The following is a 22,908-nucleotide window of genomic DNA, read 5'->3' as shown; positions in this document are numbered from 1 at the left end:
CAGTCAGGTAATAAATAAACTTGAATAGCTCTCGCTACTTTGCTATAAGTATAGCAAAAAATAAAATTTATATTTGTTTATAAGTGTAAGTATGTACTTAGTAAATTTTAATTTTTTCTTTCAGATAAAAGTGTTAAGTTAATAATCACATGGGATAAAATAAAATGATGAGTGACTCCAGTAGGATTTATTTAGAAGATACTGTACTATTGTATTTGCTTTGCTGTTAATAAATATTTATTTCATTTATTAACATTTTATTTTAATTAACATTTTATTTTCATTTTAATAATTTCCTTCTCAATTTTCGATTTATGATTATACATAGTTCATGAGACCAGAATTTTAAATAAAATAAACAAATGAGAGAACAATATACTTTATTGTACAAATCAATATTGGAATAAAGACATAATTTAGGAGTAGGTATCTTAAAGAATTAACAATATAATTTAGTAATACACAAAAGCTAACAACAACCCATATACAAACACCCAACATGGTAAATTTTAGCTCAAACATGGTAACACATTGACACACTCGCAATAAAACAAAGGTGTGAATATTGACAAAGAAAAAGCTGAGCAATGAATTTATGATTGTATAAGCTGATGCATTCATGAAATTATTTTTTCAGACATCTCTTAACCTTTTTTAGATTCCTCAGGAGATATGGAGAAAAGATATACTACTACATAGAAGGTATGCCCTTCTAGGTAGAGTTATGACAGAGAGATATTTATTCCACTGAGGTAAAATACAATAGCAACCCCAAAACCTCCTTTACACAGCCTTGTAAGATCATCCTGAGGATTGTATTAGTGGGTATTGCCACACTTACATTTGCCTTGCTACATTTGGGGGGAGGGAATGCGCAAATGGATTTTTAAGTCAGTAATAAAAATGAGTAACAATCAATATTCACTATTTATTTATGAATAACTAATATTGGTGTGGTCAGAAGAGTATTGCCAAGTCCATTCTATTGATTAAAGTGAATATTAAGAATTAGTGTAGATAACATATAAAACACATTTACACTGTCTTTTTCAACAAATACATCAATAGAACATTTGTATATACTATTATTATAAAGATTCAATTAAAGTGCTGTTGTCGCCTGATTTATAAATTAATTTCTAGTTTTTTTATTAAAAACAGTAAGAGGATAGATTATATAGAGATAAAAAATCTTGATATACTTGATATTATTTGAGATTAAATTGTATGGCAAGATGTAGGTATCAGGTACATAAAAGTGCTTTGTTATTAATTATATTGTAAAATGCATGACAACGACAAATGGATTACATTTTTGTGATTATATTTAACAGAAAATTTGAAACATGTTGGTATATTATTTAAAATTACTTTTAGGGCGTGACTAAGATTTAACAGCTTTCATTGCAGATATAATTAACAATTGGAATATATTTATTTTAATTAAATTCAATACCGGAAAAAAAGCTATTATTTTTATATATCTTTTTTATTATCTTAATTATTTTAGTGAAGGCTATTTGTAAGCCACGCCCAACTTAATCCCAATACACACAAATTATACTACTTAATAGCTAATAACAACATATTCGTAACTTGACTAGGTAAATTGTAACACAGTTCCAATCGAAAATTCAACACTATTTTCAATGCTCTTTAGATATCTTTAAATTCAAGTTTTTTTAATTGTATATAATAATGGAGTTATACCAGACATTATAAGGGAGAATATCAATATCGTGGAAGGTACGACCCACAAATATAGCCAGCTACAAGTATTTACTTACGCATTAAAAAGGAACGAGTAATAAATAGTGAAAATTATGTATATTATATTATGTTAACGTCATGGGTGGATCGTGAATTTGTGGGGGATCTCACTGGGTTATCACGGGGAAGTCCCCCGAAAAATACGGAAGCGCGAAAAATTACACCGACCGACAAGCGACGGGGAATTCCCGGTCCGTTTGATAGACGCGCATCGCACATTGGTTGACTGATCTCAGGGATACCAACCTTATAATTGAATGTTTTAAAATATCGCCTATTGCTTTCAGTGGGGGCGGCCGTGGGACCCTTTTTATACACGAGGCCCTGGGCTGCAGCCCAAAAAGCCCTTAAGAAGATCCGATGGTTAACGCATCGCCTGTTCTTGTATCATATGGAGTAAAAGTAAATATTTTAAAATTTAAAGTAATGCATAATTCGTCTTGTTTTAACATTCATTGCTTCATTACATTTAAGAGTTGAATTTTTTGTAATGCATAGTATTATGGAGTTTATAACAAACACCATTATATCATAAACTATTTACGTTGAAAATGTAAAATACCAAAGTTAGGAAACCAAAAATCATCACCTAACCTTGAATTTAAAGAACGGTAAAGAGCAATGTTATATGCAAATGTGTCTTCAGATACATTTTAAATTATTATACACCATAAGCAAAAAAGCACATTAACTTTCCAATACATATTTTTAAGTTTCAACTGGTGTTCCCAGGAATCAAAACATTACAATAATAATGGTAATATTCAGCAGAAAATGTGACTTTTAATATTAAAGTGTAGGCACTGTTTTATTTTACTACTTATTTTAAAACGTTAGAGATAGAATATATTAATTGTAAATTCGAATACTAAGAAATATTAAATTTGGTAGGCACAGTTGAACAAACGCGGAATACATATTTGCTTCCTAGTCACGATAATGAATTACACAGATAACAATGCATTCTTATGTCAGAACATTATTTAAAAATAAATAAATTCTATGCTCTGATTTTTTATTCCGTAGAATTCTGACATACAAAAATAACAAATATTTCAATATCACGAACAATATATCGAATTAACTTTATTTTATTCTTTAGCTGGCATCACTGCCTACTAATTTCAGGTTTAGTAAACCTTTAAAAAAGAAAAAAATGCTATCTTTACTTGAGCGTTTTTTTACTGTTTGTGATGAACCGTTAAAGCACTTTTAATGTGGAGCACCGCACTTAATAAAATGGAAACATTAACTAACAATAAAATGTATGTATAGACTCAGATGTTCAGACTCGTATTGAAATATGTACCCGGCCAAAAAGGTTTGCCATCTCTGACATGTCAAAAAATGATAGCTGTCAGAATTCTACGGCATTAAAAATCAGAGTATAATTGTGTATCAGCATTGATGGTTCATTAAATTAATCAAATAAATATGTTAGAAATTGCGCCTACCAAATTTAGGCCCGCATTAATCAAACTCTACTTTCAAGAACTGCCAATTGACAGCCTTGGAGTTTTGATTCGAATTACGTTAAAAAATACGGGCGTTATTGTCTACAGTGCCAGAGTATAATACTGTATATATTACTAGCTATTGTGAGATATTGAAGAGAGCCTTATTTACAAGCTAGTCATTAAAAAAATAGTTGACTAGAACTAACGCAAATACTTCAAAGTTTTGTTTTGGCAAACCTAATTTGTAGAATTCAAATAACTATGTCACATTTTAGCTCGCACACTTGCGCTACGTAATGCAGTTATATTGTCGCAGGGACTTGAGATAAAATCCCTTTTCGATAGTTGTAACCCACTAACGCTACGTGGCGTGTCATGAAAACGGCCACGTGACAAAGCGTGAGCTAATGTACTTTCGAGTAATTTGTCTCAAGCCTGTAAAAAGTGTCGAAAAGTGACTGTCGCAATCCCCTGGGATTTTCAAAATTATATAAAAATGACAAATTATCACTATAGACTCACAATATTGGCATTCTACTATAGACTGCTAAAACCGACATAAAACTACTAAAATCCTGAAAAACGTGTCCGACCAAAGCTAAAATGTTCGTTATACATAAATTAAACTTTAGCAATAAATAGTCCTTTAGATATTAGAATTAAAACTAACCATCTATGTGCGACTATCAGTACTATTGTGATAGGCACTAATTCCATTACATTTGATCCTTATAATACCACAATTCGTAGAGAATAGACAATGGATAACTTTGTAATAAAATTATAGTTAAAACAGTTGTTACGTCAAGAAAAAAAATTAACTGTCAATCCTATGTCAACATGAATTTCAAAGTCATTACTTTGCATTGTCTATTCCCACATTACATATTTTAAAATATTGGGGCCAGCAAATATGCTCAAAATTTTGTCCACAGATAACCTCCAAACAATAGACTTAAACACACTACCTCTATCTAACTGGTCAAATTCTTGGGCAGTAATAACCAGGCTAGAAGCCTTCAGACAGTAATCGGAAATATATTTTTGGTTTAATTACTGTCTGTTTAAAAAAATAACAAGGTCTAAGTGAGAAAAAACCACGTAAAAGAGCTTAAAAACTTCCCAAATCTAAACCACATATAAACACAAAAATTCACCAAAACAAATGGCGTGACTTTTCAGCCGTTCGAAATTCAAACCAACACGAAAAGACAGCAAAAAGTTTATGCCACCTTCGTGGTAAACAAAAATACCAAAGAGAACTAAAACTAAAGAGGTCTCACTTGGTTGTCATGTCAGGCCAATAGTTGATGTAGTACCGATGTGTGCTGCCTTCGAAGAGACGATCCAACCAATTCTCCAGACCATCGAGGAGATTTTCTGAAAGTGAATACGTAAGCTATACAAGCAAGGGCGTCACTGGACCCATTTATAGAATAGTATATATATTTTTTAATGACTAATTTGTCTCATTTTTGAAGTTATACTTCTTTAGGCGCGTTATCAAAAATTGATGAGAGTGAAATTTTACGAGGCGCGCGCACCGTGACACAAAATTAAAAGAATGATGTTGCCCACGGAAGATGCTACGGCATTGGACATAATTTAAAAACAACATTCGAATAATAATAGAATTTATGTTACACTAGTAAGAGAATAATAATAAATATTTATTTATTTAATTTTTCAAATGTAAACTGACTATGTGACTATAATCCTTTTCCAGTCTTTGATTATTTAATTGTCATTAATTATTTGCATGCAATAAAAAACTATTTTTAATAATGCCAAAGAAGTATAACTTCTTACGCGCGTACATAAGTACCCTTTTTTAATGAATATATCTTATTAGTAACGATGTTTACTTAAATAAATGTACACTCAAGGCCATGTATTTACTTGCTTTATACACCTCATTTTTTCCCCATCCTGTGCTGTTTACTGTCCCCCCTTAAGAATCGGCTGGTGACGCCCTTGAATTTTATACCCTTTAAATGTTAGGAAGGACTATCTATCTCGCTCTTGGTTTTCGATAGATCTATCAAAATATAATGCCTTATTTTTTTAGTTCCCTTTTAGAAAAATGAATACATATTTATTCTTACGAAAAATTGTCTTTTTTGAAGTGAAACTTCTTTAAGCGCATGAGGGTAAAATTTTTAAAAAACGTCACGCTGATGTGCAGCGTTTTTGTCGAAGAAAAGGGAGAGAATGGCGGTCGGTCTCTCTCGATCGGTCCTTACTTTTAATTACCTTATAGAAATACTATTTTTAAAATTAAAATTTCATTTACGTGTGTATGTACAGTATGTACATTGAACTCCTCTTAAACGGCTGGACCGATTTGAATGTTTTTTTTTTTGTATGCGTTAGGGTAGAGCCCTGGATGGTTTAGATTCACAAATCAGCCCGGCAGATGGCGCTGCAATCGGTATTTTCATACTTTGTTTAATATCCTAATCGCTTGAAATATCATGCAGGGCAATGTCTATGGGGTCCGCTAGTTATCCCATACAAATGACCATTCCGTATTCGCGGCATATTTACCTTTTACTATATTTAAATAATAATCTGATTTTAAGGTTATAATCCAATATATTGTTGACAAGTCTTATCAACATACCTTGCAAGAGTACGGGCGGGTCGTAGGAGTCTTCATCAGAGGAATCCGGGTCAGTTGTGAATCCAATGAAGGCCCCGGCCTCCGGGTCGATGTCGCCACCGCCAAGGGAACGGGTCATACGACTCATTCGCTGTAACAATTCACAATGTCTTATCAAAGGATAATTTTGTACCTGGCCTCGATATGAAAAAACTTTTGTAATTTGTGATACAATTATAAGAAATATGTTTGTCTCTTTCTGTCACTTGTGTTAATGCTATGTCGAAAAGAGACAGCGGAGGTTTGATTCGGTTTTATTTTGTACTTCCTTATGCTCACATTTCCAGAGGGCTCGCAAGCGCGTTGGCGGCCTTTTAAGAATTGGTACGCTCTTTTCTTGAAGGACAATGTTAAGTGATACCGCCACCTAGTCACTTACATTACCAGAGGTTTCGCAAGTGCGATGCCGGCCTTTTAAGAATTGGTACGCTCTTTTCTTGAAGGATCCTAAAGGAAAGTAACCATGGCAACAAACTTTACCATAGTTTACAGTACACATTTTGTTTTTATTATACGTTTCTTTCTATTGATACGTTTTCCCGCTTTAAAGGTACGGTAACCATGGCAACGAATAAAAGAAGAGATAGAGTAAAATTACAAGAAATTAAAAGGAAAACAAAATTCAAAAATGTACACACAATCTACAGACAGCTTAAATGGCGTTGGACCGGACATATGTTGAGAGAAAGTACAGAAAAATGGACAAGGATAGTAACTGAGTGGTATCCAAGAGATACCAGAAGAAAAAGAGGTAGGCAAACGAAAAGATGGGAAGACGACTTCAACAAAATAGCTGGTCCGGTATGGACTCGTTTAGCAAAAGACATGAATACGTGGAAATCTTTAGAGGAGGCCTTTGTCGACAGACAAGCTGTTCCAGACAAACATCCAGTTGCCGAACATACAATGATTAAACCAATTTAATTTAGTAAGTACTTCGAAAGTAATTTAAATTTAATTTAGTAGAAAAGTATTTAGAAAGTAATTATGTTAGGCATGTATTAATTAATGAGTATTATTGTAAGATAGAAACAGCAATAAAGGCTATTTTATTATTTTATTTATTATATAACCATGGCAACGTGGTATCCACAGATAATATATATAGATACCTTATGTGGCTTAGCACACTCCGGATGTTTCGCGTGGTAGATACAGAAGTACTTCCTGTGAGGGTTCAGAGCCAGGACTGTTCCCACGCAGTTGCGAGCATTCACCCTCAAAGCACCTCCGCCGAGGGACAGCTCCAACACCCGCCTGAACCATTCCACGCCCCGCTCCACGCACAGATACGCGAACACTAGCGTTTTGTTCCTATAAAAGCTCAAAACTGTTTTAACCGACATTAAAAAAAGGACGTTATGCTTAACATGTTTATTTGTAAATTTCGTAAGTGTGTCTAACAAAATCATTCGAGTCAGGTATGTAGGGAACAGTCCAAGTTTCATCAAAATCGGTTCAGTAGTTTTTGAAATACAGTGTTCACTCCTAACTATATGTTACGCTCTTCTAATAGATGTTTATTGGAAATTCCATCCCACACTTCATCCTTCTTAAGCAATTCATTTACGATCTCCGCCATTAAGTTGTGGAATACGCTGCCCGACTCCGTACGATTGGCTACCTCTCTTTCATCTTTTAAAACTCTTCTGTATAATCATTTCTTAACCTTATCCTATCCTCATCAATCGTGACTTGTATAATTCTTATGTTTCCTTTTACATCACTATTCGCTGTATTTGTAAGATTAGCTTTTAAGTTTTTAGTTTGTTATTAATATTTTTTTTTTGTATTACTTTAGATTAAGGATTCTGCACTTCTCGCACGCATCATGTTTCTTTTTTTTAGTTTTTCTCTTAACTAGGGTTGCCTGGAAGAGATCGCTTATTAGCGATAAGGCCGCCCGTTGCATCCCTTATAATTTTTATGTATTGTTTCTTTTATTTGCAACGAATTTGAATAAATAAATAATGTCATTTGTTATAACGAAAACCTCTCTATAACATAAAAATGAGTTAATTTTATACATTAATTCTTCCCTCCTTATAACGAATAAAAATGCTCGGTCCCTTGAAATTCGTTATAAAGAGTTTACACTGTATATATCTACGGCACCGCTTTTCTAGGAAACTGCAACTTTAGTAGGATGACGTTTGACGTGTGGCCGCGCTCTAACTGTGTAGTCCGGCATCAAACCTAGGACCTCTTGGTTCTACTTACTTGCGATAAGGCCAAACGATTTTATGAAATTTGGACAAGAGCTGCACACGACTTTGCATGTCCACCAACAAGACAATCGTCCGGCAACCCGGCTTCTGTAGTCTGAAAAAGAAAAAAAAGTTAACAAATTAGGAGGGCAATGGTCGCAAAAAAAGGGCAGTTTTTGCAGCCCATGGGCACTCATTTTAGTGGGTTCGTTATCGGCCTTTGTGGGATCTTTCTTTAAACAATTGGTTTGGGAAGAACCCCGCTAGTTCGCAAAATAAAATGTCTTGTGAAGCGGGCCGTGGAAGCAGCCATCAAGGTGACGTTTTAGTGATATAGAAGTATTGTTATCATTTTAAAGTTAGAGAAATAAATCTATGGACACTCAATACCAGAAGAATTGGAACACTCTTGATGGGCCCTAAGTCGATTTGGTTCGGAAATACTTCAGTGGGCAGCTGGTTCCCCATAGTGGTGGTGCGCGGCAATATCTGCCCAAAACGCTCAGTTGTGGAACCATGGACGTCAAGGTGATCAGTAAAATTTCGTATTCTGCCTCGACGTCCGATAATAAAACTCAGCTGCAGGTATTAATCCGAACAATTCCTCTGAATACTCTCTATGGTAAATGCGGTATACAATTTTTAAATTAAGATAAAAAATTTCACCAATAACAAATAAGGGAGCGTTCAAGTATTACGTCACGTAATTTTTGGAGATTATTGACCCCCCCCCATGTATCGCGCCGTAACTTTTTTCTGTACCCAAGTATAGTAAAATGTTTCATGAGCACTTAGTGACTCTTTCCCAAGTAACACAAAACAACATTATAAGAAGCGTACAACAGCATGGACTTACGTGCAAAACAGTATATGAGCAGCATATGTAGCACTATATCAGCCGTTTATAAGTTTATAAGTGTCATATAAGCTCAATTTGGGCCCCAAATAATACGGCTTTGAGCATTTTTAAATATTATTAGTGCTGCTAACCAGCGCTTATAATGTTATTGAAGACAGACATTAGTAAAGTTGTGAGACAGCATATTCTAATGTAAAAAGCATTTTTTTAGATGTTAGTACAGCTTTTATACAGCTTTTTGAATTACAATGCCAAAGTTACGTTTTATTCTAAGGCTGAACGTTTTATTTTCTTTGTATAAAAATATTTGAAAAAACTTATCGAAACTTATATGTCCGAATTGATTATATATATTTCGCTTAGTGTATTGCAGTGCATTGGTGTTGTGCGGAGACGTTTTAATGTGTCTTCATTGAAAATAATTTATCATAAGGTAAGACAAACATCAATTTTATTTTGTTTTGAATGCAAATGAGTTGGGGGTATTAGTCTTATGTGAAAATATATATATGTTTGTGGCTTATAATTCACGCGCCGTCACAGAAATGCTTTTTAATAAAAAATAGGGACAAATTTAGAATCGACATCAGCTGACCTTTTGTAATTTTTTAACGATTTCATTAATTTTAACGTATAAAATTGTTTCTATCGATACTTCGCTTATAAAAAAAACATAATAAGTAGTATTTCATTCATATGTGTGTTATAATTTTATTTTTTATGTTCGAGAAAACAGAAAGCAAATGGCGTCATGTAATATTAATGTTCTAAACTTTCAACTAGTGTCTTTTAATGTTGTCAGTCTTATTATAGTATAAAAAAATAGCTTAAGTCATTCAACCTACATAAAAAATATCTAAGTGATATCTTTAGCATTATAGTAACACTTTTTAGGCATGTTATAATGTTTATTACCCTTATACGTCATAAAAATGGATTGCTATAGTGTTAATCAGGGTACCGAAATAATAATTTAGAATCCCTTAATTACATGATACCCTACTCCACGTCTTTCATATTTTATCTGTCTCCAGTTAGATAATTTGCCAAGTGTAAGTATAAAATCATTATCACAATAAATGAGTTGGGGAATTCCCTGAATCATGTGCCCGAATAGAACGAACGGGACGTGCGACTTAAAGTCGATAAAACAACAATCCCTACAAAACGTGACGTCACTTGTACCAAGAGAACGACCTCTATTCATTAGTAGTACTTGATTCCTGTCCCTGTGACGACGCGCGCTCATTTGCTAAATATTGTGTATTTTATTTTTGAATTAATTTAAACACCGGCGTGATCACGATCCCTTACAGGTACAAATTTAGTTGTAGTGTGTATAGGAAAGGAATAATAAGGTAGATTACCTACTAAGGTAGGTATACTCCTACGCTAAGCGTGCCACTACATAAAAGTACCTAGTGAATTGAAACACGATATTATAATCTTATTTTTCGCACATTGTAATTAAAGGAACTTTTTGTAAATACGTTTTAAGGGCACGCGTTATACGGGTACTTATTTAGTTTTAAGGTAAAGTACCTTCTCTATTAAGTCCTAAATAAGCTCAATTGTTTTTTTCAGATGCCTTTTAAAATTGTGCAAACGACCGAAAGGGGATCAACTAAACTGTTTATTGTTCCAAGCGGGTGGGAAAGTCAGCGTCAACTGCGATATCCAAAAAGACCTAATGAGTCTGCATTAGTAAGGAATAAAAATTCCAAGCCTCGCGCAGATTGGTCAGTGTTGCCTTGTAAAGTCAAACGGACGGGTTTTTTAACCTATGAAGATGCTGACGAGGAATTGTCAATTATGATGCAGCATAGCGACACAGATACCGGCCCCACTATTTATGAAGACCAAAGAGAAACCCAGCTCGCAATGTCAGGATTACCAGATTTCAATAACTTGGCCGACCAACTAGTAACACTTCTGCAAAATAATTTTCATTTTCAAATCTTGAATGTACTACGGAACCACTTGCTAGAACTTCTTGAACGGTGCTTGGCTCATACACAACTACCGATTGTTCTGTATTTTGTGTATCAAGAGTATCATTGTTTGGAACACGTTTTTCATTACTTAAACCAGATATAAAATTTGAGTATTCCATTTTTATCTTTCTCTTTACTCCACCTGTTCTCTTAGTCTTTTTCCACTGTTTATTCATGACAACAACGTGACACGTGCGACATAAAATTACTAATGAGTATATATATATACTAACGCACAAATGAAAATAATCATACTACTCATGGTTTTATGGCCAAATTATGACCTATAGTAATAAAATTAAATTTTTATTTATCTAAATAGTGCTGAAAGCTTTAAAGTAACAATAAAGTAAGAAGATAACAGAGCTAAAACTTTAGTAAATGTTTGGCTAATGCTTAGCTGTAAATAAGCATAAGAAAAGATTATAAAAATGCGTTTAATCTTAAAAATGTGTTAATAAATCTAAGTTCACTATAAAGTATTTCGACAACGTTTATTTAATGTATTAGGTTTTCTTATTTACTAATATAAGGTCTTAACCTTTGTGTTAGTGTAAATGCTGTTTAAGGTGCTGTATATTAAAAGTAATTAATGTTTTAGTATGATTATAAGCCAATTAACCTTATTTTTTAGACCATACAATAGCTTCATGCATTATAAATTTTACCACATTCTACTGAAAAGCATTTAAACTAAGTCAAAACTGATTTAAAGTGATAGTCTGACTTTAAAACGTAAATCAGTCTTTACTTCAGTGAATATACAGATTACGTGTTACTTGGGTTATATCTAAAAGTTACCATTATGTGCTGTAAAGTATTGGAAAGTCCAAAAAAAATAATATTAACAATAACGCGTAATTCAATCCCCGCCCCTCATCGCAACGTTTTACAAAAAGACCCCCTCCCCCCCAAAATTCGTTACGTAATACTTGAACGCTCCCTGAAGCTGAAAAATCCACTCATTCTTGTTATAAAAGCAGGGCGCGGCGTGATCGGGCTGACATAGCCCATTCCGGAAGAGATAACTATACTTATTTTTATCATTTAAATACACAATAAAATTAAAAATGGCCGACCTGACAAGTCCATTATACTTCTCAGCTCTGAGTTCGTGCATTCTCATCTCTGGTTTTGTTTCCTTTTTGCCGCCATTTTGGTCGCGTCTCTCCTGTTTTTGACGTTGTACAGACTCTTCTTCTACGCGACTGAAATTAAAATGTAATAATATTGAACCAATTTCGAAAATCTTAATATATAAATCTCGTGTCACAATGTTTGTCCTCAATGGACTCCTAAACTACCGAACCGATATCAATCAAATTTGCACACCGTGTGTAGTTTGATCCAACTTAAAAGATAGGGTAGTTTAATTCTCAAATTATAGTCGCAATATTATTTTATTGCAAAATATTTGTTTATTATTTGATACAATTCTAACAGATGGCGCTGTGTTAAAAGTATCAACGTTTCACATAAGTCTACCTACCTACCTTTCACATTCGTTCTCCTACCGTTTCCCTTGAATAGTTTACTACTATGTAATATAACAAAAACCTTAGCCACAGCAACGCTTGGCCGAGTCTGCTAGTTATTTTATATATAAGAACGGATATCATATTTCAAATAATTTTTATCAACCGGTTAAAGAAATATTTCGTTTAATTTCCGAAGTTCTTAAATATTTCAATATGATAAATACATTTCGAAATGCAATACAATTTTACGCTTTGAATTACAATATAACTTTGCTATACTAGTGCTATGATTGTACCGCACAACAAAGTACTGTGGTGAAGAAAACGCAGCGCTCGTTCTCCTACAGGATGTTCCTCCTTGGACCGACTTCAAAAACCCTTAAATATCGATTAAAAAACCCAGAATTTATTGTTGTTCACTAGGTTTGAGAGGTAATTTCAAATATGCATCAAAAATACATTCAAGTACTATAAAATAGCTGTATGTAGCCACGCTTTGAGTATTTCCTTGGTTTAGTTTATTGGTTGGGTTCTAGACTATATAAATTGTATAAAATTATGAATTTAATCTTGTACCAAAACACCTTAAATCCCCATTAATTTGAGTAAAAAACCCTCAAGTTGGCAACACTGTGTGAAAGACACTTGACAGGCAATTATGGCGCCAAACAGTCACAGACAATCAATTTCTATGGTTTGTACCACAGATTTGGTAAGTTTTCGCAGATGCTACTATACGAGCATAGCTCAAAAGGACTTTCTTCTATACTCACATAAGATACGCCATCAAATATCCAATGGCAAGTACCAACACGACAGTGGCTAGTACGGATATGGCTGATATCGCGTGCTGAGTCCTCAAGGCGAGAATTGTCCGTTCGCTCCACTCCCCTACTTTGAGGAATGCTCGCCATATCGCACTTTTCGCCGCTTCGTCTAGTAATTCCTGAAAATATTCATTCATAAGGCACTTTGTACACTAAGAGAAAAGTGAAGGAAAGGAAGAAAAAGAAGGAATTTGATTTCTCAATCGTTTTTGAAGTAAAACTTCTTTAGATGAGGGTAAAAATGTACGGATGAAACGCAATAATATTAACGTCACGAAGATGTGCACCGTTTTTGTCGAAGAAAAGGGAGAGAGCGATTGAGACCGATTGAGAGAGAGTGAGAAAAGGCGAACGTAGCATGAAGCAAATAGCCATGGAGCTAGAGTAGGGCGCAAGCAAATGAGAAAGATCGAGAGAGAGTAAGATAGAGCGAACGTCCCATCACGCACAGTGCCATGGTGCGATAGGTGGTGGAGAGCTATAGTGAGAAAGATTGAAAGAGAGTAAGGGAGATCGAGAAAAAATACACGCTATTGGTTGATGTACTCGTTTAGTAGTTACATATTAGAACTTTAAATGGCAATTCTGTGGCCTAACGTCTTGTGCAGTAAACGCAGATTTTTTATTGAAGTGAAACTTCTTTATCGGGGTTGGAAAAAATTTTTGTGTAACATTTTTTCGTTACGCGTCACATTTGTCCGTTACGCGCCATCTTTTGAAGTGAAACTTCTTTATCGGGGTTGGAAAATAATTTAGTGTAACATTTTTTCGTTACGCGACACATTTGTCCGTTACGCGCCATCTTTTGAAGTGAAACTTCTTTATCGACGTATGGGAGAAATTTTTTAGCAGGTTACGCGCCATGTTGCTTTTTGAAGTCAAACTTCTTTATCGGCGTTGGAAAAAAATTTACAAACATTTGTCACATTTTTCGGTTACGCGCCATCTTTTTCTTGTCCCTACCACGGTTGATCCGAAGAGATTCGAAGCCATTAGTAACAAAAATATATAATAACAATAACAATGATAGTAATACTAATAATTCTACTACAATTAATGAAATTCTTTAATAATCTTAGTACTACATAGTAGTACAGTAACAAGTTAAAATGAAATAATTGTATTTGTATTCATGTCTATGATAATAAAAGCCTTTTGTTAAACTTTATCTAATTTAACTTTATTTAACCAATTTCAGTAAAGTTGCATATAGTAGACAATTTTTCGAAAAATAAGGTCATAAAGAAGTTTCACTTCTTACGTGTGTACACCTAGTACACGCACACATTTTTTTATTTATATTATCACGTATACAGTGTGTAAAGTGTAAACAGTGTGAATATAGATATACCAATACATGGAGTGATCATATACTGGTACATGATCATCTATTGGGGCTTTTACCTTAGTAATAATTAGTTTGCAAAAAAGTTTCACTTCTGACATGTGTACTGTGTACGCACGCACTTCTTTTGTTCACTTACTTGTACTCTAGCTTCATAAGCCACCACTTCATTGGGTTTGAGCAGCCTCTTGACCAGCTGTTCCAACGCTCTCGTGGTCTCATTAAGCCTCTGTTGGTATGTCGGGTCATCATCACACCTGGCACAACTCGGCCAAGATTCGTTTAACCACTCAAATTGAACTCTCGTCGCTTCACGCCGCCATATTACCACAATGCGGTGTTCTATTGACGAGAGGTCTATACCTGGAGAGTTAATTTGGTTAATAGTTATTTTATCTATATAAATGTAAATATATAGTCACACAAAGAGTATCACAAAAATACAAGTCATAAAAAATACAATATTTGTAAGGCAATCGAACCCTCGCTTTTAATATAATTAAATATTAAATCCATTCATGAGAATTTTAAAAGATGGTAGTAGTACAGGGTCATGTTAAGATGAATTTGCCAATGATACAAATTATCATAAAATAATAAACAAATTGTGTTAAATTTGACTCACCGGAAACATTGGCCAATGCAGTAACAAATTCCGGTTGCTTATGCGCATACAAGTACGCGTATCTCAGTCGCTCGGGCGCACGCTTGGCGAGCGGACGTAGGTCTCGTAGCACGTGCGAGTCACGTGTTATTATAACGCAACACAGACGACGCCGGGCGGCACGCCACTCCACTGGACATACCGTGTCTAGAACGCTCTGTAAATTGTACATTTTAGTTAGACATTTATTTCCTAAAGTACAGCGGGTCTCGATAATAATTTGAATCTTTCGGTAACTTTGAATATCACGGCAATTTGAATCTCTCGGGAATTTGAATCTTGCGGTAATTTGAATCTCTCGGTAATTTGAATCTCTCGGTAACCTGCATCTCTCGGTAATCTGAATCTCTCGGTAATTTGAATCTCTCGGTAACCTGCATCTCTCGGTAATCTGAATCTCTCGGTAATTTGAATCTCTCGGTAACCTGCATCTCTCGGTAATCTGAATCTCTCGGTAATTTGAATCTCTCGGTAATTTGAATCTCTCGGTAATTTGAATCTCTCGGTATTTTAATTTCTCGATACTTTACATTTTTGTCTTATCCATACAACCGCTACCGAACTTAACTAGTAACATAATGTTTTTTTTTTTTTTAATAAAATTCTTTAGAACTAAATAAATCTCACCTGAGAAGAGAGTCGAGGCAAGGTCAATATCTGATTAGCTTCTATGAGTTGTGTGAGAGTCTGTGTCGCTATCTCTGTGGTGCTGACTGTGGCGGCGGCTTCAGATGAATCTTCCTTTAATAAAACCATTGTATCCATATTCCTCTGCACTTTGTATCTAGCAGTTAGGTTTTGTGTGTTCTGGGCTGATATGTCGACGAAACTGAAATTTGTAATTATTACTAAGGGAATATTTTATTCAACGCTAAGCCAAAACAACTCTTCATTTATAAAAAAAATAAATAAATCAGTGGCGCTACAACCTCTTAGGTCTTGGCCTCAGATTTCTGAATCTGTTTCATGATCATTTTTAAATCGAATAGGCAAGTAGGTGATCAGCCTCCAGTGCCTGACACACGCCATCGACTTTTTGCCTAAGACATGTCGGTTTCCTCAGGATGTTTTCTTTCACCGTTCGAGCAAATATTCAATAAGCACATAGAAGGAAAGTCCATTGGTGCACAGTCGGGGATCGAACCTACGACATCAGGTATGAGAGTCGCACGCTGAAATATTCGATAAAGCACTTTTCGAACGCGACACACGACACTACTTATCCAGGCCAAAGACAGTCTTTTTATTTATTTACACACGTTACATTTATAGAAAATCAAATAACATAACACATACAAATTATAAGGGATGCAACAGGCGGACTTATCGCTAACAGGCGATCTCTTCCAGGCAACCCCAGTAAGGAAAAAATAAAAAAGTTTTTATATCATGGGTAAAGTGCAAGAATTGCATAACCAAATATTATAGAATCACCAACCTTAATATAAAATAATACAATTTTTTTTTAATAAAATAAAAACTAAAGCTAATCTCACGGATTCATGAATTGCGATGCATCATGCAATACAAAAGAATAAGAAATACAAGAATTACAAAAGTCACGATTGAGCAGGATAGGGCTTTATGTCTAATGAAGCTCGTGGTGTTCTGTCACTGGTCCCTGTCTGTCGAACTGACACCTTGGAGAGCGTTCAAGTATTACGTAACGAATTTTGGGGGGGAGGGGGTCCTTTTGTAAAACGTTACGATGTGGGGCCGGGATTTAATTACGCGTTATTTTACACCACGTAATGGTAACTTTTAGGTATAAAGAGTCACTAGGTGGTCACGAAACGTTTTACTATACTTGGGTACAGAAAAACGTTACGGCGCGTTACATGGGGGGGGGGGGGGCAATAATCTCCAAAAATTGCGTGACGTAATACTTGAACGCTCCCTTGAGAGATGGGAAAATTACTTACGCAAACGACACCCAGTCCCTATAATGAAAAGCGGTGATCAGATATCGCAGTCTAATCAAATGTCTTTCCTCAAATATCAGAGCTTTCACTTTATTGTCCTCGAAGTCGTTCAAAAATGCGTCCGCGTTGCCATCGTTCAAATTATGTATCAGTCTGTATGGGAACTTCCAACGTATGTATTCTGTAAATAAAAAAACGTTTAATATATCTTTCAAGGTCTGCAAAGAAAGCATGGCTCAACTAGTCGAAATCTAAGGACTAATTTTATAGGAGACACAAATTAAAAAATACTTATTATTTTTATAGTTTTTTTTTGTTTTTAGAATAGGACAAACAACCCTACGGGACTCCCAAAGAGGGCAGTCATCGCAGCCTCTGGACACCCATTTTCTTGTGGGTGCGTTGGCGGCCTTTGAGAAAGGAGTATACTCTTACTTTAAACAATTGGAGGTATCTCTCAAGGAAATCCCCAACCGGGAGTCGCTAGTTCGCAAAAGGAATTGTCTTGTCAAGCGGACTGTTGAAGACTTCCAACCATCAAGGTGATGCTGATGAATTGGTATGGCTCGTATTGAGTTGAAATGAGGCATCAACCCAAACAACTATTCAGAACACTCACCATAAGTACACTTTGTAGAATACGCATAGAGACGCAATGTCTCAGCTTAGAGAGAGAATCAAGCCGATCAGTTGGACATTGAAGTTGACAATTCGATAAGCTGATATTTGGGAGCACCGGCCCAGAGGTGTGAGCAGTATTCCATATGAGGGTGACCTCATCATATATGAATTTGAGCCTTGTAGAGATGCATCTGTACCTCAGTGAAATATTGCTTAGCCCTACCTAAAACACCTAGCTTTTTGGAAGCCAGCCATTTTGGTACAATTCTTCACACTAACATATACATTTTTGATGTTTCAACATAAATATTTGCATTATGTAAAAACTTTATAATACATATAAATAATAAACTAGTTTCAATCAAAAGTAATCTATCAACTTACCTAACACCTTTGGCAATGATGTTAAACTGTCCTTATAAATATAGATCTGTTTATCCAATACAAATGTCAGACAAGGTACTCCATGTACCCCAAGTCTTCTTGCTAAGCTGGCTTCATGGCCGGCATGGACTGTCGCCAGGGTTACTCCCAGTGGCTGAAGGGCTTCTACCAGTTTTCTCCACGAAGACGCCGATCGGACACAGTCAAAGCACCAGTCTGTATAGAACAGCACCAGAGCTGGTGTGTTGACACTCTTTTCGAGTATATTGTTTTCAAAATGTCTGAAAATAGTATTGTTTAAGTTTTATGATTGCATTATAAGTTGTAATGTTCCCTATGTAAAGAAAAAGGATTTATTTAAATTGCAGACATCAAAACAATTATTTTTTACATATATTTACAATGAACCAAGAGTATAGTTAATACTGGCACTTTAATGATTAGTGCCCAAACTAATCTTAAATAACAGTTAAATATTTCCCTGTTGCATACAGTTACAAAACCTACAATTAACTAATTGATTCATTATAAACTTATTATTATGAAGGTCTGCTCCATGAAACATTTTTGTAAGCCTTTCCTGGCACAGACTCATCTAAAAAAAACTATTAGTAATATACATAAAATTATAGCACTCACATTTACACAAGTAGGGATTTTTTTTAAAGTAAGTGATAAAAATTAGATACCTGGTAGTAACAGACAATTTGTGGAACAATGTTATATCTTGGTCTTGTGAACGAAAATGGGCACTGAAGAAATCAAATGGATCATTGCTGAAAAAAACATTAATTGTAATACTGAACTTAAACTGAAATACAGATATAGATTCTTAGATTTAAGTACAAAAAACCAATTACTAAAGGAACAATTAAAGTATTATTAACTAAAGCTAAATGTAATAATTAAATTTTCACCAAGGTTTAAAACCTAAAAGTAATCAACTAACAAACTTTTAGCAGATATATTGCAGATGTCTTGCAATCACAAATTTATTGTTCTTAAAATATCTTAAGGAAAAATATTTATTCAATGCTTCTGTTAAATGGTTCGTATCACACATTCCAACTGTCTGACTAAGCTTTATTAGTCAAAGAAAGCAATTTACATAAAATTGCCAAAAATAAATCAATCAATTTGCTTAGCTATATTAAAACATGCTAGAATTGTGAAAGCACAATTAAATGAGTTTTAAATATGGTTACTTAATTTTATTGCAATTTCAATACATAATAAGCGTAAATTTAAAAATCTCTTACGCTCAAAGATAAATTTACTTACCTAAACCTTGCATACTGACTGTAGTCATGTCTTTGCTTGTACATATGGTCATCTTCATTGGTGATGCCATATAAATCGTATGCCTGTCTGCGCTCTGCGTCTGATAGCAGTTCATATGCTTGCTTGATCTCAACAAACCGAGATTCAGCATTTGTATCCTCATTCTTGTCTGGGTGCCTAGGAATTAAACACACATTTATTGAAAATGTTGAATACTGTAAAGATCTTTTATCCCTAACTTGACTGAGAATATAATGGATTAATTAATGAATTTATTGATTATAAAATGATCTGCAAATATATATGACACAACAAAGATTCATTGATTTTAATCACTTACCATTCTTTCGCCAATTGCCTATACGCCTTGCGTATTTCAGGCAATGTTGCTCGACGATGTATACCCAGTATTTGATATGGGTCACCGATTTTCTGGCACAATATGAGAGGGCACAACACCAACATTAAAAGCACGCAAAGCCATCGCCCTTTCCAACACTTGCAGTTCCATTGCATATTCTTAAATTATAGCAGTCCCGGAAACCGAACCTTTTCACAATAATTCATAAAGTGGGACTCATGCCGAGTTCAAAAACTCCATGTCAAACAACATTAGTAATAGATCTAGTTAATAATTAAGAGTCTTATCACTCATTCGTCTTAAAATAGAACGAGATGTTGAAAAGTTGCGAATTCGGGAAAATCTCGGAAAAACTGAAAATAATAAACGTCAAAGTACGGAGAACGTCAACAGTCACTCTCGCTACAAGCTGTCATAACTCAACGATAGAAGTTACGCATAGGCACGGAATAAAATTATATTTCAGGCTTGGCTGTGGTAACCGACTGGAAAATAAGTCATGAGAATTTATTGGCTATTGGACTTTGCGTACTGTTTCTACAAGCCATTTCTATTTAACGTACATTAAAATTATAAAGAAGAATCATTTGTTTATTTGTTTGCTTGCATTGAACAGGCTCCAAAACTCCTAGACTGATTAAAAAAATGCTTTATCCATTAGAAACACTATCTCTGCTGAACTTAGGCTATAGAATATACTATATTATTAAACAAATGTTCAGCCGTGCAAAGCCAGAGCAGCTGCTAGTTAAAAAAAAAAATATGCCGCTTGCCGCCCGCGCCGCACCGAAAGGTAAACCACCCTTAATAATGCAACCACATTCACCTCCGGTGTGCTGCATGCTAATAGCTCAAGACCCACCCCAACTTTCTTTCAACCCGTTTCTCTAATTCGACATAGGCGCAATTAGATAGAGAAAGTTGTTAGTAAAATAGGTATGTCATTTAATTATTTTAAGTCAGCATAACATTAAATTTTAAATATTCTGGAAAGCTACGTCTTTTGATATAAAACATCCATATCGGGGGGTAAACCCGATTATGATAATAAAGATTGTTATCAGATTTTTGTGTTAAATAAAATATTTTTTATTAAATAAACAGTCATAAATATCTAGAAAATATTTGCGATAAGTATCTATATTATTTTTTCATTATGCCATATTTATTTCCTCTAGTAATATGTGCAATCTATTTATTTATTTACTTTATTGAACAAATAGGTAGGTTTGGTAGAATTGGTCATTGTCTGATTATGAATTGATACGAAAAATATCTAACGTCCATCATAATTAATTCGAGACGCACGATTCCTTGGATGACAAACATTTCCTCCAACCTAAAGGGAGAATTCTCCTCGAGTGAAAAAATATAACACTTCAGCAATTTTCAGTGTATTTTTCCCAAGTCGATGTATTCATTAAAACCAAAAGATATCGACGTATTTATATGCAAACTGGGCATGAAACTGCATAAAAATGTTAGATGAATTTCACGATTAGCATCAGTATTCAAAAATACATAATATTTAATTTAAATTTCGAACATCCGCTGGGACGATTTATATAATATTTAGATTAGTCTAGAATCTAGATTGTAATACACAGTAACCGCTATTATGCACACCAGTACATTACAATGGTGCCAGTGTATTACTATTGGCTTTATTTGCTAGAAATGTATGTTTTTATTTAATGATAGATTTATATTAATATATAGATACTACAGTAGCTTTTTCTAACAAGAAAACTCTTTTAGTCTCTAAATATTTCTCTAGTCTAAATTACTAAACAAAAACGGGCATCTATGGAATTTACGTTTTAAGATCGATTTCAGTTAATTAAATGAAATTTAATTGTCTAACTTAGATGTACACGGCCCAATAATAAGAATTGGTTGGCAATAGAGAAGTATTTTCTTTTTAATTAAATAAAAATGTAAAAACCTAGTTGTAGAATGTGTAGTGAGTTTTTACCGATAGGCTTTAATTTTTGCGCATTTAACCAACGATAAATCAAGTTGTTATAATAAATACATATTTTCTTGTGATGCCGCCCAAAGCCACTTACATTGCCAGAGGGCTCGCAAGGACTTTTAAGAATTGGTACGCTCTTTTGTTGAAGGACCCTAAATCGAATTGGTTCGGAAATACTTGGTGGCTGTTTCCATATGGTGGTTTAATGACCCAATTTAAATTGCGAAAACATCAGTAGTTTCAGATTTAAAAAAAATGTCATTGGTAGGTATTTTTTACGCCCTAATCTACTCTACTCTTAATAGATTTTTGATCTCTTTTATTTAGAACATTGTCGAAAATGTACACCACATTTCCTTCAACTTTAGTCTCTCTTAATTTATAACGTGAAGAGAAAAGTTAACAGAGGAAAGAATGGATAGTGGAGAGGGCAGAGGTGCTGGTGATCAATCAAGTTTGTAAAGTATCGTATGATTTAATAACCTATTCAAGAAAGAAACGACTGCTTAGTTTTCACTCAGAAAGACATTTGATAATAACATTACGGTACCCTTTTCTTTTCAACTTTCGCACTATTTTGATAAGAAAATGTGCATTCTGCATATGCAAATAATTGACATTGTTGACATGGCATGTTCACATTGTTGACATGGCATGGCCCTCAGATTTCTGTATCTCTTTCATGATCATTTGTCAATCCTATAGGCAAGTAGGTGATCAGCCTCCTGAACTTGACACACACCGTTGAATTTTTGGGTCTAAGGCCGGATATTCACGATGTTTTCCTTCACCGTTCGAGCGAATGTTAAATGCGCACATAGAACCTACGATCAAGGATGAGGACGCACGCTGAAGCCTAGTGGCTTCCTAAATAGATCAGTGTGGCCCAAAGACCATACTAAATAATACCGGATGTCGTCGAGACTGAAACTAAAAAAATATAGTCTTGTTTAGTCAACTGACTAAGTCAGTCAGCTGTTAAATCAGTTGATTAAACAGCTAGGCAAATGACTTGTATCGATGACGTTCCATTGCCTAGCCTGTTGACTGTTAATTTAAATTTAATTCCACTTTCGGCCACTCTCAAACTCGAAAAGAAAC

General features: G+C 34.5%; 1 protein-coding gene and 1 long non-coding RNA gene across 2 annotated transcripts; one reads left to right on the top strand and one right to left on the bottom strand.

Annotated features, from left to right (window-relative positions):
* Window positions 1-363: 363 nt before the first annotated feature.
* Window positions 364-20,199, bottom strand: LOC125049982 (dnaJ homolog subfamily C member 16). The gene is made up of 14 exons (XM_047649563.1): window positions 19,812-20,199; window positions 19,472-19,648; window positions 18,880-18,966; window positions 18,191-18,471; window positions 17,186-17,366; window positions 15,891-16,092; window positions 15,225-15,420; window positions 14,739-14,962; window positions 13,201-13,373; window positions 12,029-12,157; window positions 8,110-8,211; window positions 7,002-7,203; window positions 5,851-5,980; window positions 364-4,607 (listed from the first exon to the last, which is right to left on the bottom strand). The coding sequence occupies exons 1-14, from the start codon at window positions 19,985-19,987 to the stop codon at window positions 4,507-4,509; spliced, it is 2,361 nt and encodes a 786-aa protein (XP_047505519.1). The 5' UTR covers window positions 19,988-20,199; the 3' UTR covers window positions 364-4,506.
* Window positions 9,399-11,067, top strand: LOC125049992. The gene is made up of 2 exons (XR_007117081.1): window positions 9,399-10,271; window positions 10,540-11,067. It is a non-coding gene; the product is annotated as an uncharacterized LOC125049992 (long non-coding RNA).
* Window positions 20,200-22,908: the final 2,709 nt, after the last annotated feature.

This window comes from Pieris napi, chromosome 5 (genome assembly GCF_905475465.1).
Source record: "Pieris napi chromosome 5, ilPieNapi1.2, whole genome shotgun sequence".
In the NCBI taxonomy this organism is placed as follows: domain Eukaryota; kingdom Metazoa; phylum Arthropoda; class Insecta; order Lepidoptera; family Pieridae; genus Pieris; species Pieris napi.
This window is presented reverse-complemented; position numbering and strand designations above follow the sequence as displayed.